At 40.4% G+C, this 19,278-nt stretch overlaps 2 protein-coding genes across 3 annotated transcripts in view; one reads left to right on the forward strand and one right to left on the reverse strand.

Annotated features, from left to right (window-relative positions):
- Positions 1–10,584, reverse strand: part of grb10b (growth factor receptor-bound protein 10b) — a 93,274-nt gene extending 82,690 nt beyond the window's left edge. For both annotated transcript variants that reach the window (XM_036130573.1, XM_036130570.1), the window contains exon 1: positions 10,389–10,584. The gene's annotated coding sequence lies outside the window, so the exon portion shown is untranslated. The remainder of the gene's footprint in view (positions 1–10,388) is intronic.
- Positions 10,585–13,656: 3,072 nt separating this feature from the next.
- LOC118557478 (piggyBac transposable element-derived protein 1-like) lies at positions 13,657–14,770 on the forward strand. Its single transcript, XM_036127578.1, has 2 exons — positions 13,657–14,693; positions 14,765–14,770. Exons 1-2 carry the CDS (start codon positions 13,881–13,883, stop codon positions 14,768–14,770), a joined length of 819 nt encoding a protein of 272 aa, XP_035983471.1. The 5' UTR covers positions 13,657–13,880.
- The last annotated feature ends 4,508 nt before the right edge of the window (positions 14,771–19,278 follow it).

Raw genomic sequence — 19,278 nt, forward strand, 5'->3', positions numbered from 1 at the left:
TTGGATAACTATAGTTTAGCATCATTGAAACATTAGAAACATTTTGCTGAAGAGCTCGCTTCTGGTAAAGCTGGGGACCAGTGGCTCAGAGGCTCACCAGACAATTAAAAAAGGTACGCCTGAAAACTTAGCAGAGGGTGTGTAGTCTGTTCTTGAGTTTGCAACTAACTGAAGTGAAGTAGATAACATAAAATCATATCTAAAACACAATAGGTAAAAATTATTATATCAGAAATAACTCTTGGTCAAATGGATACAAATAGCAGGTGATGATGTTTATTTCAAAAGGGACAATACACATTACAGAACGTGCCAGCATTAACCCCGAAGGCTGGTTTTCATCAGGAGTCCCTCGCAGTACCACATAAAATACAGTAAATATAAATACAATACATACAAATCGAAGAGATACTTCCTGGTATAGTTTTGCGATGAAAACAACAAATAATGCACTCAACCGCAACGTCTATGAATACTCACAACACAAGACTCGAATGCTGAAGAAAAACGATGTTGTAGCTTGTTCAAGGTTTCCTGAGGAAGACTTGGACATGCTAGTGAAATTCAGCGAGAAAACAGTCTGGCCAGATGAAGCCATAGCTGAGCTCTTTGGATGTCAATTCACACAGCATGTTTTGAGGAAGAACGGTGCTGCATTTCACTCCAGACACACCAAGTTTTCAGGAGGGACCACCATAGTGTTGTATGGCTTATATTCGAAGTAAAGATAAATGGAGAGACGTCCCAGGACATTCTTGTTGAGAAAGTTAAGATGAAACGAGTCAGACTTTCCAAAGGCGACAATAGTTTCAAACAAAAAACAAACTAAGAAACTAAAAAAACCACGTTTGATTGTTTTCAGAGAGAGTAAAACTGCTAGAATGGCCCAGTCAGTCCCAGTTGTAAAAACCAAGGACAGAAACGGAGATCAGACTCCACTGAAAGAACCTCCAGCTTGGTGGTAGAATGGGTCCCAATCAAACCTGAACAATGCACGTGACTACCTTTGACATTGTTATTACAAAAAAAATATATTTTATCAGCAAAGTAATTACTGAATCTTAATTTGTTCAACATCTAAATTAAATCCCATATCTTCCTTAAAGCTTAACACTTAACAATTGAAATTTCTTCTGATTTCATTTGGAACTGGGCATCACGCATAAACCGAAATGCATCTTGGGGCTCTAGAGGTATCTGATCTGAATGGACGCAGCTTAATGTGAAGCTGTTCACATCTGCTTAGTCATCTTCAGTAAACAGAGAGCATGTTCCTCTAATGTAGGCTGTTGAGTGAAAAAAAAAATAACATGAACACAGCTAACTCCAGCCTCATGACATGACGTTCAATGATCCATGGCCTGACCAAGAACAGCAAACCAGATGGCTTTGGGAAGGTTAAGGACGGTAGATTATTTGAATGTGTGTGTGTGAGGACACCTAAGGCATACACACGTAAATAGAAAGGGCATGAAAGCCTCCTCCCAGGGTTTCACAGGGTCAAAAGGTGGCTTTTATTGGCCTCAGGGGTCAGGTGGTGTCCCGACTTTGTTTGAAGAGATTTAAGTAAGTGTTTTATCTCTTGATCTAGCTAAGCTTGACGTCTACACGGGGCTGCCTTTTCTATCTCACACCCAAACCCTCCTCTGGGATGTTAACCCGCTTCTGCAGATGGTCAATTCCACCCACTCCGGTTGGGTTCGGAATAACTCCCCAATCGCTTCTCAGCACACTGAAAAAGAAGATTGTCGAAACTTTTATCATGGAACTTGTGGTGCAGTTTAGAGGCTCTCCGTTTCTCTTTATTTTAGAACTTTTAAAAGCATCCAAGGCAAGTTACTTTTTTTTCACATTTAAAATGATATATATCTTCAACCAGAGGGTAAAACGCAGTGATTCACATTGTTCTTTGTTAATTTCGTCTAAGATAATGAGGCTGACAGTGACAACACAAATGTGATCTATGGAGTCCTGCTGCAGCCCTGGGGCATCCCTCAAGACACAGAACAGTTCGAACAAGCTTGACATCTCTCATCTTCTACTAGAAACGTCAAAGGCCTTGAAAGACGCAGCGCTGCACCCAGGGGGTGGAGAGAGGGATCAGCCTAAGGCATGATCAAGCTAACCAAAAGGAAGAAGAAATGTCTTTATCTGGCTCTAATTGCTGACGGTTGCACCACTTGCAAGAGAGAAGCCCGCACAGATTAAAAGTGAGTTATTTTAAAGTATCTTAATTAGGCAGATGGCTTCTTAGCTGGAGCAGTAGTGCAATAACAGCACTGCTGCAAAGCTTTAACGCTGTTGTTAACGACAGCAGCCTGTTCTCAAATTTAAGTAGACATGTTTCAGGTGAAGGAAGGTTACAGACGACTGGAAACAGCCACATTTCAGGTGGACTGCCTTCAAAAATCCTATCTTTTTCCAGTTACTGAAGCCAAGCTGTCGCATTAGTTTTGAATAAGTCCATGGCATGAATGTAGAGGCCACATATGGCACAAATATAATCCACAACTGCAAAATGTACCTGCTATGACATTGTGGCAGCTATGCTGAGCAGACGCTCTGTCTGCACTGAGGAAGATCAACTCATCTCCAGACGCAGAACGTTTAAACTCACGGCAGCTCGACCTAATTTCTGATTAATTCAGCCAATCATTTTATAACAGGTTTAGGGAATTTATAGGACTTTAAACTTTACGTCCCAGGTGGTCAGACAATCCTTAAGCCTGGGGTAAAAAAACCTGAGACGTGGACATTAGAGGGAAGGTAATATACTCATCCCATCACATCATAGCTATGTGAATTCTACATCATTCATTCCAATGTATGCACACTGTGTAAAATGTTTTTACTCTTATACTGTAACTGAAGAATTTTCAACAAACAGAAAATCAAATGTTTTTTTAACAATGAAATGGAAATCACTCACTAAAATCAGTATCAGCAGCTGCAGAAATTTCAAACCAAAATCTGCCTGGTGCATTTCCACATAATTAAAGAGGCTTTATCAATAATTTCTACAAAAAAAAGAGGATCATATGTCAATGTGTACTACCAAAGGGTTCACTCACAGACACGTCTCAAGAGCAGTTCCTCTGATCCGTTAGCGTTTAAAGTCATCTGGTTTGCTTTGATTTGCACTAGCTTAACACCACACTACCGCTATGTTCAAGAAAAGCTTGGTATGATCACAGTGCACTTGTTACATGTCATGAAATACAAAGTAAAGACAATTTGCCACAAAACCTGTTGAAGCATATTAAAAAGCAATAACTGGAATGTAATAAAGAAGCTTCTACCATTTATTTTGTTTTTCTTTGCTGGTTTTATAGTTTTTTAATTAAATATTAAGTACTACATATTGTTTTAGGTATACCACTTCTCAAAATGTTTACAAAATGTTTGTATCCATAGGGATGGACAGATGTATATTATTGAAATGTCCATAGTAGCATTGACAATGAAAATAAAATGTACCGAAACAATAATAACAATTGGTTTGCATAATAGCATTGATATAATAATCTGACTAGGGCTGGGTTGTAAATCAATTTAATCGATTAATTTGAATTTACAATTTTTAAAGTTTACATTTTTGGAAAATCTGTTTTTTATTTTCTAATGCACTCATTTGGGTTTCCTAAAAGAGAATAACATGCAATGCTGAATATATGCTTAGGAAAATATATTGTCAAAATACTGTAAAGAGAAAATATATTTACCATAAAATGTGGAACTTTACTTTACTCATTTACTTTTTATTTTTAAAATTTTTAGTTAGTTTGAAGTTACATAAGGGATGCCCATTCTTTGTTCATTCTGTAATACCACTAGCAGCAAACTTGTTGGGCCTCCCACCATATTTGACAAGCATGTTTCACGTTCATGTTAACTCCCAGACGAAATGCTTGGAATAAAAGCAAGTTTTTAAAATTATTTCTTTAATTCCTTTTTGTGAAACAAAAAGGAGAGGGGAAAAAATTTATTAATCAGATTTGGTATAATAAAATCGGAGATTGTATTTTTAAGCCATATAGCCCAGAACTAACTCTAAATTCTAAACTCTAACTAAATTGTTTATTTATTCTGTTTAATTTTAAAGACGACCAAAGGGACATTTATAACTTACTACCGCCCTGTTTATGTCAGAAACCGTAATACAGAAAGACAAAAAAAACAGATTGCTGTTAAGTTCATACAAGGATGTGAAGATGGTATGAGTGTAATGTGTTTATAAGGCCAACATGGAGTCAATATTTAATCAATTTTAATCTCTTTCCAAAAAAATATATATACCATGTGTCAAATAGAATCTGGTATCCTGAAAAGTCTGAGCAGATCATACCCCTTTAACTTACCACACCGCCTAACTAAGCTCCCACACGTTGGCTCCCACTGCAACCCGCCACCAATATCCCTCCCCTGAATATATTCACCCCATCATTCTCGGACCCCCACCCCACCCCTGTTCTCGCTCCTCCCCTGCATGCTTCAGTCCACAACATAAACAGCGAGTTCACTCAATACTCGCCCCGGCTCCAGTTCAGCCTCTGCATGTTTTGCAGAAGGGAGTAAAATAAAAGTACTGACCCCAACTCTAAAGAGGATAAGTTGAGGAGAGGGTCCAGTTATTGGCAAACAAAACAATTTAAAGAAGTCAATGAAGGGCGTTATGGGCAAAGAGCTCCGTCCACTAGTCTACAGTATCCTCCAGCCACGTACCCCTACAAATCCTTAGCATAAGTACCACTATATTGTTTTATCTTTTGAATTGTTTAGTGAGGTATTCTTTTGTCCACATAAGAAATTAGAAAATTAACATTTAACACGTGACATTTGCAGGGCTAAAAGACGTTTCTTCAGTAACTCGGTGATTGAAGGGGAGAGTTTAACAGAGCATCCTTGTGTTCTGTTTCAATCAGCAGATTAGACGGCAGTCACTCTTCCCTGGATGTGCTTGTTGCACATATTGATTAGTCATTAATTGGTAGCTTTCATTATGTGGAAGCAGCAGCGTAAAGTGGGGCTGTAAGAGAGGGCCTGATGTCATGCCGGGGTTGGCTGAATAGCGCCACTCTGGGAGAAAAAAACTTTTGGAAATGTGGACTGTGCCTAATTGGATGAGGACGTCCTTCAGCCGCCTGGGAGAACGGCGGGTTATGCAGTGGCACAGATGAATGGGCGAGGCTTGGAAGTATCAACGCTCACAAAGTTGGCTGCCCTGTCGGTCTGTCTGGGGCTGCGATGACACCATGACTGGAACTGAACAGCGCGGTGCACCCCCGCTGCAAATGGTAAGTAAAAGTTAATAAAAGCCAAAACTGCAACTGCTTCTTCAAATGTCACGGCTTCATCATCTACATCACGCATGTCCTAAGTGCGACTTTTTATTTTTAATTAGGGTAGAATCATTACAGACATGTTAAAATCTTACAGTTGAAAATGTAAAATGAAAATGTGCAAAACACAACACATTTGTCTTTTAATTACTTTTTTACATTCTCCTTAATTTCATAATAAAGATGACTACATCTAGCCAACGATTTTTATTCAAATGTAGACTTTGAAATCTGCTTTGAATTTATCTATTAAACTCTAAACTCAGGAACTCTACAGAATGCACCTAGAGCCCGCTGCTTTAGTGATGGTAGTCAGACTAATCGCAAATATAAGAAGCTAAAGATAGTTTAAAATGCAAACTTCATAATCCTTTATGTGTTTTAAATAAATAACACTGTTTTACAACAAATGTGTTCACACCAGTAGAGTGTTGAATTTTGCTCAGGACAGCGAGGATAGAGTAGGGCTGGATGATAATTCAATAACGATATATATCGATTGATAGACGTGTGGTTCAATAGAAAAAAAGGGGTCAATAAAAAGTTAACTAGAAGAACAGTTTTCCTTCGTTTTGCATTCCAGCCTATCATTTCGGTTAATTCTACAGTCATTACACCCTCCCAACCAATCACAAATGCAGACGCAGACAAGATTCTTTGATAATTATCGATATCGATCAATGTGATTTCTATTTTATCGATATTCTTTTTTTTTCTATGTCGTCCAGCCCAAGGATAGAGCAAATATATGACGGAGATGTCAAGCAGCAGGGTAGAAAGATAAACAATTGGGTAAAGGGTGTTGAGTTCAGCAGTATATACACTAAAAGGATCATGTTGTCATCACCTTGCATCCAGATCACATTACCTGTACCCACCTGAGCCTGTGGTCTCTCAGGTGTTCAGTCGCTCAGTGAATAAAGGCAACATTCTTAAATCCCACTGAGGCTCTCAGCCACATTTGGACCAGAATCAGACATTTGAGAAACTTAATCCACTGTACTTAAGACAAGCGAGCATTGCATCACCTTAGGTCAAAAGTGGAGAGTGGTGAAAATCGGGTTTGTACAGGTCTGTATTTACAGCTTGGAACAAGGGGGAGGGGGTGGGGAACACCAGAAGGGTTTTATGCTGGCAAAGATTGAATCTTTCAGAAACAGTTAATCACTAAAACATGATCCTCTAATAGTTAGACCAAGCATACTTAGAAGGCAACACCTTATGGAATATTGACTTGTGCTAAATTAAGAATGCGTATCCAACGGCATCCAATAGAAAACAGAAACAAAACAGCTCCCAACATGCCTGGATTATTTTTTTGCCAACACTGAAAGCCAGCATGAGCATTCTGGAACCAGTTGCTTCAGTCAGGTGCAACGAGATGAACTGTGCTGTGGTCCCCTCAGTAGGATTGGGTTAATGGTGTCATGACATCAGCGAGCGAGTATTAACATAAGCCCAGACTAACCAGTGCTGAATGACCGCTGGCTGACGCAAGACCTGCTGGAATGCTGCCTACAGCATGACCAGAAGCTCGTGTTGCCCAAGTAGGAGCTAAGAGGAGCTTTTATATGTTTGGATGCTCAGGACTTTGCATTTACAAGCAAGCAAACTAACACTGTTTGTGTCCTAAATCAAGGGTCTTAATATCTGAATGTCTGAACTAAGGCAAGATGAGTAAAGTTTATTGTATAATTACTTGCAATTGGCGCACTCTTCAGCCCTCTGGCAGCGAGCAATCTCGCAGAGTTCATGCCCCATCATGCCTGGGCTTACTTAGCACGGACTCGAAATAGCAGAATGGTGAAAGAAATCACAGCTCCATCAGTTTGTTTCCATGTGCACAGTGATATGACCACAACACACAACTTAAATTAAGAAAACAGAAAACAACTAACGTTATCTCCTAGAGAATATGGCCACAGCACGTGTTTGACTCAGTGATGGAGTTGACACCATCTCCATGCACCATGTCCTATAATCGCTGGATTATATGGAATGTTTTATATGTCTTTAAGTAGTGTTTAACTGTACTTGGCTTCCCCTTAATTATGTTCTGTTATGGATAAGTTTATCATCCCAATTTGATGAATTTAGACTTGATTTGCAAAAATGCAAAAAAGTCTAAACAGCTATGTAGTCTGTTGTGAAAACGTACATACAAAACGAACAACATTGTAATTTTTCGGAGCGATTTTGTGGTCCAAGCTGAAATAAATATATAGTACATAAGTAATTGTTTTAGGAACTTTGACGGGTCCAAAACACATAAAGTATTTACCTCTGGTTATGACGGCAACATCGACACAAAAGGATTCTGCACCAGTAGGAACGGTAGGCTGAATTCACGTGAGACGGAGCTCAGGTGTTGCCAGATTGTAGTAGCTCTGTGACAGCGCAGAGAAGTGGGTTCTTTTCACTGTTACATTTTGCAAATTAAAGCAGTCTAAAAAAAACAAGCAAAACGAGGGTGAACATCGGTCAAGCTTTTGAGCATTGGTGCCGACTTAAAAGAGGTCGAGTCGGACTTAGCGGACGTTTCCGCGTTCCTTCTGGATGGGTAAGTTAAACGTCTGCAAATGACTATTGTAATGTTAATGCTACCAGATCTGGCAGCCGGCCGGCAAACAGTAAAGCTGGAGGTTGGAACAACAACTGGTGCGCTTCGGTGCACCACCTACTGGCCAGGAGGAGTTACGCTTGTAGCTATGTTCTTTGGAATAGCTATTTAAGTCACAATTTGGATTAAATATTGTGAAATTGTGTTGTCCTTTCATAGCACGTGTGCTCAGGTTTTCAAACACAACGTTAAAACTTCAATGGACTGTGAAATAAGCAATGGGTCACTTCTGAACAAACTTATATTAGTCTCTAGAATGTATCAACATAAAAGACATATTGGAAGCTACTGAAAGAACTCCTCATTATCATGATTAGCCTAAAAGTTTGCTATGGCGCAAGCAAAAAACATAAAAAAATAACCCCAGAATTTTTGAAACAGTGGCTCATGAGTTTTGAACTAAGTATCTTCTAACTTCTAGCAGTGACCAACTGCACTAGGTTAAACAGAAACTATTTAAGACTAGATCTGAGATCATTTATTTATTCATAACCACCTAAAATAATAAGAACTGTACAAGATTTAGCAACTAGGTAATTTTCATCTGTGGCCCTTATGGCAGGTAAAGCCTTAACATTATAGTTCTGTTTTTCTTCTACAGGCCTTGCAAACGTCTTAATTAGGCATGTCATCATTGACATGGGGATCCATTTTAGCTACAACTCTTTAGGCTTCTGTCCAAAAAAAAAAAAACTGAAAATGGGTTGTCGTCAGATCTTTTAGATGTATAATCAATCAAAATCAATATTGAAAAATCCACACAGACATAATTGGTTAACCAGAAACAAACAAAACATTTTTATTGCCACCACAGACTACAATGGTCAAGAAGTCCTGTGGGGTGAGCTGAATGGATCGATGGAGAGATTCTGCAAAGAGGAAAGTTCAAAGATCCCTCGCTCTGTATGCTTCAACTTTGTAAGATTTTATAAAAGATCAAGTGCTCCTGTTGACAAAACAGTGGTCTACAAAATATAGGACAGGAGTTCCGAAAAAGCAAAAGAAACATAGCATTTTTGCTTCTTGAATAATTGTACTCAGATTAAAGATATGAATCAATCCACTTTTCTATTAACAACTACTACTATTTAAACTAACATCTAGCATTCAAGGATTTTCACACGTCATCCTGTGGCGTCACCCACCCTGGTGTACTACTGCTATGTAGTAGTTTAGTAGTGCATGTAATTTGGAAAGCTTTGGGGGTGGGGGTGGGGGTGGGGGGGTGATGTAGTAGTTTTGATTTAAAGATGTGCTTCAAAATTGTTCACTAATATGGGTATATGCAAAGTGGTGTTTTTTTTTTAGTTTGTTTGTTATGTCTTTACAAATCCCTAGTGAGAACCTTGATTTGTATTCAAAATACAGACAATGCACACTTGCCAAGATGGAACATTTGGATAGCTTTGTCTCAAACATTTGGCACAACCTACACATGACCAGACAAATGAAAAACTAAAGGGAAGGGCAGAACCGTTTACCTAGTCTGCTTGGTCTGGAGGGGATGTGTATGACTTGAAAGAAATAAATCATGAAAAAATGTGAATTCACTTGAGATTACTTAACCTGGCCAAAAGTATGGCATTTACATCAAAAACACAGCCAACTGCAAGATCTTTAGAAATAAAACAACACAGAGAGAAAAAGGAAACCAACAAACAGTGTTTATGGCGGTTGATCACGTGCCCCCCCCCCCCCCCCCCCTTTAATTAGTGTTCTCCAAAACGCTATATCAATAGTACCCGTCCTTACTCAACACACCGTTGAATCTCATGGGGATCCCCGCAGCAGACTTTGGGAGCCACTTCTGAGGGAAATTACAGGAGTATCCCTGAGAAAACGCCTATTTCTCTCCCCCTCCCCAAGCCTAGAGCAAAGCGATAAGACCGGAGAAACTCCCACAGAACTGAGATGTGGGGCCGGGGCGCCTTCCCGGTGTACGTGAGGGCAGCGTGGCCATCCATAGAGTCCCGCTGGATGGGTCACTACGCAACTGGGATCAAAGCCCTGCCCTCAAAGGAGCACCGGGATCAGAGTCGGCTTCGTGGAAGGTGCGCGCATGAGACTCCGCAGCTTATCCGCGCATGTTTCCAGTCACCGGAACGGGCCGGAGTGTCTCCAGTGGAAGTGGAAAGCTTCCACTGGAGGTGGGGATGCAACGGCCCCCCGCCGACGAGCAAACTGTGTTAAAAGTTCAATGACCGCTCGTTGGCTGGTGTCAGAGAGGCGGCGGGCTCTCGCCCAGCAGCTGCGCAAAGTGCGCACATGCCTTCCCAAACAGCATGTGTCATCACAGCGGCACATGAAACTTTTACACGCCGCTCTCGTTTTTTTTTTAATATATATATATATATCCTGCATCCACCACGCACACACCAACAAGCAGGGAACATCCTAAGAAGAGTGTTTATCCGTCAAGAGGCGCTCACCTTAAAGCCAGATCAGATCAGCTCCGGTCCGTTCCGTTCCTCGTGGGACAACAGAAAACCGTCCAGGCAGGGTGTAGATGGAGGGGGACGCTCTGCAGCGCTCGGTCAGGCCACGTTGGTCAACATTCCCAGACTGGACATATAGACTGAAGGAGGAGGAGAGGAGTAGGGAGAGGGAGGAGGAGGAGGAGGAGGAGGAGGAGGAGGAGGAGGAGGAGGAGGAGGAGGAGGAGGAGGAGGAGGGAGAGAAAGCGCTGGTAGCAAAGACTGCGGGACAGCTCATCTCATGCAGCCGAGGGAGGAGGACGCACGCACGCACGCACGCACGTACACTCACCCAAACATACAGGCGCGCAAACAACTCCTCCCACTTATGCACAGACCGCGCCCACACGAAGATGGTTCATTAATGAGGCGTTCAGGTCTTGCAAGGAAACATGATTGGCTTTTTTATTTATTAGCTTTTTCTTCCTACATCAAGAATATATTAAAACCTTTAGTAAAATAATCAAGTTAAGAAAATGGCCTGTTATTGCATATTGAGTTTTTTTTTTTTTTTTTTGGTACCACTTCTTTACTACTTAATGCCTAATTAGTTACATAATTCAGAGATTGTTTTAGACGTTAGAACTGTTCCTAAAGCAAATTAAACCTTAGATATAATTTCTTCCTTTATTTATTCTGCAAACCAAAACACGAAAAGAGTGTCACTGGTAACTCTGGATCAGCATTTTAGCTGGAAGGCGACTATTAGTTGTGCACTCCACCAAGCTTTTGTATTTTATTCGACAGAAAAACACAAAGAGGTGCATATTTGTGAAGGTTTGCAAATGTGCAAATAAAAAAATCTAAGCGTGTATGTGTCCAGATTGTATTTGTGAACATCAGTGTTCAGGTCTTGCCACAGATTCAGCGTGATGCCGCCACCTCACTCTTTCGTGGTGCAGCGTTAGTCTTCTGCCACACACACCTCCATTCGCTTGTGTGTTTACCACAAGCATGACATCTTTAGGATTTTACTTTCAGCAATGCATTTGTTTTATTCCCACTCTTCCATAAATACCCAGTTTGTGGAGTGTGCAGCTAGTACAGAATTTACCCCCTGCTGTGCCTCTCTGCAGCTCCTCCAGAGTATTTGTCGCCCTCAGCTACACACCAGTCTGTTCAGAAATTAGTCTGTTCCAGTCAGTTCCAAATTTTTAAAAGAAAACCTGCAAAATAGTTTCTTTTTTTTAACTTTATAATTACACTATCCTTTGTGTTAGTCTCTCACATAAAACCCCAAAAAACGCTAAGTTTATGGTTCATGATATTACAAAAAGTTGAAAGGTTCAAGGAGTATGAATACTTTTTTTTTTTTCCCCAGTGTCCTGTCTAGCAATATGGCAATATGGAGTATGAATACTATTGAAAGGAGTGTACCTAACACCTAAATTCCTTAGTAACATACTGTCTTTAGGGTCATGGCATCTCTTATGTTTTATTTGTTAATATCCTGTTGTTACAAAGCAAAGAAAAATTGTTTTTGCACAACTTTTGAGATCATATGAATGGAAAACTGGCTTTTTAAAAACTCAAAACTCCACATTAACTTGAGTTATTCAATCCTCAGAAAACATCTACAAACTGACTCAATTAAATGCTTCAGCTTTGGTACCGTTCTTTTCATTTTTACATTACATGAGTTGCGTGACCGCTCCATTTCATGTTTGTGGCCAAACAAGTCCAATTCTTACCAATACAACACAGTCTTAGTGACAGAGTCATTTTCATTTATACACCACCCATTTCAATTGTAATCATAATACAGTGCAGTCGTATTCAGTTGATGGTGGCACACAAGTAGGTAAAGTTTAGCTCGGTCCATTGCATTAGTTTGCTGACTTTGCACCAATCCCTCTGAATGACGAATGAATGTTCTATGTTATATAAAAATACTTACCATGATCAGTTCATATATTAGATCATCAAACTGATAAATAATCTTAATCAACCAGTTAGTTCCTTAATAAAAAAAGAACTTCAAAGTAGCTCGTTAAAAAAGACTAAAGTAGAACTAAAAACGCTGTCTGGAGTCTTTGTATTAATGTTAAACTTTCATTATTTATAAAGCACAAGCCCGTTTCTTTCCAAACCACAAAAAAGCAATAATTTCACCATTTGTTGTCTCGTCTATCCCACTAAACTCTGCTTCTTTTAACCCTCCTGTTGTCCTCGGGTCAAAATGACCCGCCACTGTGTTAAAACCCCCAAAAAAATCCACTAAATGTTATTTTTTTTAACTTGAGATTTTAAGACTTTGCCTAGATTGGCCAAAACAATAGAAATAGTTAAATGTTGCTTTTATTCACATTTCCAAGTAAGCTGTACAAATTTTTTTACAAAGATTGTCTTCGGGTCAAAATGACCCGTGAGCCAAATAGAGTTGAAATCAAGGCCACAGAGTTATTTACAAACCACAGAATGTTACAAAGTTTTAGCTGTGTCTCAGATCAATCAGTAGCAGAAGTAAACAAGGCAAATCAGGTGGTGTTCCCGCAGACTTCAGAAGACCACCTGTTATTTCTAGAGGTTATAAAGGTCCTGCATAGCAGGACCCTGAATTGTGTCTGTGCTGAAGCCATGAGTGTGCATTACAACACTGAAGAGCCTTTAGAGGTGATTTTCTCACATGACCTGCAAGACAACTCTGATTCAGAAGAGGAAGTAGAGGATGTATCCGAAGAAGAAGATGGAGAGGAATACAACCCAGAGCATGATGAATCATCTTCAGAAGAAGAAGAAAACCTTGAAGCTGAAAGTGAGACTTTCCTTTCAAAAAATGGCAAAATAACATGGTCCTCAGCAGCATATGACCAACACGGCAGGCATGCAGAACAAAACATTGTAAAGATGACCCCAGGACCCACAAGGTATGCCGTTTCTCATGCCCATGATATTGTTTCTACATTCTACCTGTTTATCACACCAGCAATAGAAAAAATAATCCTGGAGATGACAAATCTGGAGGGTTTTCGCAAATATGGAGACAGCTGGAAAAAGATGGATGAGATTGACCTCCAGGCCTATTTAGGGCTGCTAATACTAGCAGGTGTATACAGGTCCCGAGGTGAGGCTGCAGCTAGTCTATGGGATGCAGAGAGTGGAAGGCCAATTTTCCGAGCCACAATGCCGCTCAAACTGTTTCACACCTACTCAAGACTGATTCGATTTGATGACCGTGAATCAAGACCAGCAAGACGTGTGACAGACAAACTTGCAGCCATAAGAGAGGTATGGGACAAGTGGGTGGAGCGGTTGCCCTACCTCTACAATCCAGGGCCTGACGTAACAGTGGATGAGCAACTGGTTCCATTTAGAGGTAATATGTTTTCATATTTGTAATAAAAGTGATTTTTACTATTGATTTCTTTGACTGTTTTCTGTGACACTGATACTAATCACTGATGCTAATGTCTTTTGTCCATAGGTCGTTGTCCTTTCCGGCAGTATATGCCCAGCAAGCCAGCAAAATATGGGATCAAGTCATGGGTTGCTTGCGATGCCAAATCAAGCTATGCTTGGAAAATGCAAGTCTATACTGGGAAGTCAACCAGTGGATGCCCAGAGAAGAACCAGGGGATGCGAGTTGTGCTTGATGTGACAGAGGGACTGAGGGGTCACAATGTGACATGTGACAATTTCTTCACCTCTTATGAACTCGGACAGCAGCTCCTAAAGAGGAAGATCACCATGGTTGGTACAGTTCGAAAGAACAAGCCTGAGCTCCCACCTGCACTGCTTGCGTCAAAGGAGAGAGAGGTCTTCTCCTCAAGGTTTGCCTTCACACCCACCACCACTCTAGTTTCCTACCTCCCAAAGAAAAACAAGAATGTAGTTCTTCTGAGCACACTGCACAAAGACAGCGACGTTAGTGATCGTGAGGACAGGAAGCCAATCATAATCCTGGACTACAACCGCAACAAAGGAGGCGTGGACAACCTAGATAAGGTGATTGGGACATATAGCTGCAGAAGAATGACTGCACGCTGGCCCCTGGTCATCTTCCACAACATCATTGATGTGTCCTCCTACAATGCCTTTGTGATTTGGAGAGAGATCAACCCAACCTGGATGTCTTGTAAGCACAACAAGAGGAGGGTGTTCCTGGAGCAGCTAGGAAAGGCACTTGTAACTCCACTCATTGAAAGAAGGAAGCATGTCCCCCGCACAGAAGCCTCAGCAGCAGTTGTGAAAGCTATTCAGAGTGCAGCAGCTCCTGATCAACCTGAGGATCCATCTACCACAGCCACTTCCCCAGCTAGGGCAAGTAAGAGGAAGAGATGTCAGTTCTGCCCTCAAAAGAAGGACTGTAAAACACATACTGTGTGCTGCAGGTGTAAGAAATATATCTGCAAAGGCTGTGCACTTGCATACTGCCCTACATGTGCTAGTTAGTTGAATGGGTTATGTTATTTTTCATATTTTTGTATTGTACATTCTCTTAAATTGTTCACTGGAGAAAAGTAACAGAAAATGAGTCATTGAGATGAATAAAAATGCATTCGAAACTCCTTTTTGCACATTTTTTTTTCTTTTCCCAGCTATAGAAATTCAAGTGGGGAGGAAAAACTCAAGTATTCACACATTTTGTGGTGAATTACAATATACAAGATGAAATTTGGTGTTTAAAATTCAATTAAGCTGCTTATATTGGGGGTTTAGTGAAGACGGGTCATTTTGACCCGGAGGACACAGGGTGTATACAGAAAATGAGGACAACAGGAGGGTTAAGTACCCTGTGCCACTTTCAAAGCAGTGTACACACACATTATGTTAAAACTAGGAGCCCTGCTGTGCATTTATGTGTTATAGAATTTGTGAGCATGTGACTGTGTTACAAGTTTTTCCATCTTAAATAGCCTCTTAGGACTGAAACAGAGACCCGAGCTGCAGTATTTCTGAAGTTTAGGGCTAAGGACAACACTCCAGTTTTGTCGGAAGTCTTGTTCTGACAAGCACAATCTGCAATAAAAAACACGTTTTGCCACGAGGAGTGTAAATTGCACAACAGGGGGTCAAATCTCATTGCACCGGTTCACTCTCACAACTGTTGTCTTTGTATACCTCCAAACGTTGCTGCATTGCATAAGACTTCGGAGTGTTTGTCATCAACATTCAGATGTATAACAGCTTGCGTTTAGTGATGTACTCCATGAGCCACTTCCAAATGTATTCTCCAAACTCCAAAATGGAGCCTTGTTGGATTAAATAGAAGTGTACTTTATTTCCAAGGTGAAATATCACTTTTTGTCACATTAAAACCACAAACTAATTTCTTTTTCTTTTTTGGAACTTTTCAGTTTTCTTTCACTGATGCATTATAGTGAAGCAGAGGGAAAATACATTTTCTCTAACAAACTGCTGATGCCTTCATAGAACTAGGAGTATCAGATCAAAGAGGGGTTCTATACAAATGATACCCACATTTCTTTTTCTGATTATTTGTAATAATAATAATAATAATAAAAAAGAAAACAGATTGTTCGACCTCCCTTTCACGTCACATTCTACTCTTTGTTGATCTATTGCATAAAATCCCAATAAACTAAATTAGGTTGGCATGGAAAAAAAAAATGCAACCGCTGAAAGGGTATGAATGAAGAGTTTGGAAAGGCAAGATGGGGAGATAGATGGATCTAGAGAACTCCTACCCCATGCTAAAAGCACCTCAGGAATAATTGGAGCATTGACTTGATTTTTCATGCTTGATAGTATATCTGATATTTCAGATTTGGAGCCTGAGTGCACAAGTACACAGAGCTTAGGATGAAACTGAAGAAGGCTCCTGCTGTGCATACAGAAACTAAAGGACAGACTTTGTGGAGTCGCATATGGTTGATATCAGATGTTTATACATACTGTACTAAAATAACTTTTTTATTTTTGTTTCACTCCCTGACATAAAACCAAACTGGTTTAAATTAAACCTGTGGTGGGTAGTTTTGAGTAAACCATGGACTTAGTCTGCAAATTTGAACGAGCACCTTTCAGGTCCCTCCCCTTTGCTTCATGCTACACAACAACCCTCCCTCCATCTAACTTAGCAGTATGCGCTGGGTTATTGTCCATTTGGAAGCCCTGTTTGTTCCCAGGCTTGCAGCCTCAAAGGGGACACATATGTCCTTTGTCCTGTTTTGGGCTGGTCCCAAGCCCACATAAACGCAGAAGGTTGCACCAGGAAAGGCATGAGGCGTAAAACTCATGTGTACAAAGTGTACCATGAAAGTCAATCACTTGATCTCCATATGGATCGTTCAAGGCAAGGATTAACAATGACCACCACCCTACACAGGTGCTGGTGACCAGCAGTGTACTACTGTTGGTTAGTAAGAAGACGAAGAAGATAAGGAAGACGTGTCCGTAAGAGTCTAGGCCTGAGAGTAGGGACTTTGAATGTTGGGATCATGACAGGAAAAGCCAGAGCAAGAAAAAAGAAAAGTAGGATAGGGTGATGAGCCTGAAGCTAGAAACTAAAGGGGATATTCCATGTTATTAGTGGTTATGGCCCACAAGTGAGGTGTGAGTTAGAGGAGAAGGAGAACTTCTGTAGTGAGTCAGATGAAGTAATGCTGAATATTCCCCAGAGGTGAAAGAGTGGTGACTGGTGCGAATTTCAAAGGCCAAAGAGCTGCCAATAGAGGTGATGACGAAGTGATGGACAGGTTTGGTATCCGGAGCAGAATGCAGAAAGACAGTTGGTGATAGGAGTATATAAAGTAAATGGAAAAGGCTGTAGTGAATACCTTTTTCCAGAAGAGGTAAGAACACAAAGAGACTTACAAGAGCAGAGGCAGGAGCGCGCTGGTGGATAACATCTTGTGTGGACGATGTAACCTGAAGGAACTCATGACTTTAAGGTAGTGGTTGAGGGGAGTGTTTCCAGATAGTACAGCGTGGTAATCTGTAGAATGACTGATGGTAAGTTAGATGAAAAGCACAAAGTGGTGGAAGCTGAAAAAGTTAGAAAGTTGTATGGTTTTCAGGGATGAGTCAAGACAGACTCTGAGTGGCCAGTGGGTGCTTCCAGGTAAATGGACAACTACAGCTAATGCCATCAGGGTGAGAAGTAGGAGAGAAGTTGGTGTGTCTGGACAACATCACGGATAGTGGAGGTGGGACTGCATCACAAATCGGCTCTATAGGCCGATCTGGGATGGTTTGAGCATGTACAGAGGAGGCATAGTGTCTACATTAGTAGAAGGATGTTCAGTCTGGACGCCCAGTGGAAGACCAAAGAGGAGGTTAATGGATGGAGGGAAAGATGACATGATAGTAGTTGGTGTTAGAGAAGATGCAGAAGAAAGGGTTAGATGAAGACAGCCAACTCGCTTTGACCCTCTAACTGATGTCTTCAATGTTTACAAATGCTCTTTCTTCATAATGCCGTCTCTCTTCTGGAGCAAAGCACAGCCACAACATAACGCTACCACACACACACTCCACATTTGGGACTGTGGTCTCGGCTTTGCAAGTTTCTACCATTTTATACAGGTTTAACAATGATCCTTGTAAACGAAGACTTCAAAACTACGGTCCTTCTTCCTTTGTTTGCATTTGAAAACAACTTGACTTTTTGTGTTGCTTTTAGAGTAACAGTTTTCCCCCTTTCTCTGTGGTCTCTCAGCTCCTTTCAGTACAAGAGTTGCTTCACTGGATTAACTCCCTCTCTCACCAACATCAGCTAGCCTCTTTGTAAGGTCTGTTGATTTGGTAGCAAGAACAAAACACCTTGGATATTATTGTTTGGACAGATGAGCATGGTGCATTCAGGCATCTGGAAATTTTACCGCAAAGGTGAACCAGAGTTGTGGAGATTAACAGATGACGTCGCTGATTTCCCAGGGGATTGACGTCACAAAAGGAAGTGGTGTTGAAGGAGTCAACTTAACTTTTACAGGTGTGCGCCCAATGAACTCAGACGTTAACGTATCAGAAGCTTACAAAGCCGTGACATCATCATCTGGTCTTTCAACTAATTGTTTAAGGTGGAATATTGTAGTATACAAGTTTTTGATTTTGAAAAAAGTAATGCATTCTGATAAAAAAAAAGAAAAAAAAAGAATCACACCTAATTTTTGAGCGATAAAGGATAGGATAATTTAGGATTAGGATTAGGATAATTTTGTCTATTTCATCTCACCTAAAACAGGGAAAGTTCCATCTCATTTACAGTCCTGGACATTTAAAAAAAAAAAAACATAAAAAAGGTTTATACGGTAAATGTCGATTTCAGCTACATCATCCCATCCTAACTAAATGTTTAGTGAAATTAGAATGAAAGCAGACCACCTTTACTTTCAATTAAAAACCACCAGAAAAGAACAACTTACATGGAAGTTAAAACTGATTCATCTTCTTTCTGAATTTAGAAACATAATCTGAAGTGTGTATTTGAATCTGTAATTAATTGGCAAATTTGTGTTCTTTGTATCAGAGGGAACAGAGTGGGACATTGAATAACATTGCAAGAATGAGGAAGGCAAGGTCTTTTTTTTTTTTAAGTAATTTTCTATGACCACAAAGTGATGAGTCAGGGCCATGAGCTGCTGCTCGGAATAGCAGCTCATCTGTGGTGTGGCTGAGAATTTATATTTCATACGGACAGCAGAATGACCAGTCTTTGGACAACCTCTCTGCTGAATACATTCTGCAACAGCTTTATACAACGGAAGACCACATATGTTGTCTGATTTTAGCACAAAGAGGCTCACCAACCCTTTATCTTCTTGATTAAAAAATGATTTATTTAATCAAAAATGTAGGTAAACAAAAATAACTGTGCAACTCCTGTCAATGAAACAAAAAAAAAACAATAGCTTATAAAACACTCTTTTAGTGGTATAAATCA

Source organism: Fundulus heteroclitus, chromosome 3, assembly GCF_011125445.2.
Source record: "Fundulus heteroclitus isolate FHET01 chromosome 3, MU-UCD_Fhet_4.1, whole genome shotgun sequence".
NCBI classification, from domain to species: Eukaryota; Metazoa; Chordata; class Actinopteri; order Cyprinodontiformes; family Fundulidae; genus Fundulus; species Fundulus heteroclitus.

Excerpts from the sequence above, each read along its gene's own strand:
- LOC118557478 (XM_036127578.1), top strand. The coding sequence starts at position 13,881 with ATGCCCAGCAAGCCAGCAAAATATGGGATCAAGTCATGGGTTGCTTGC.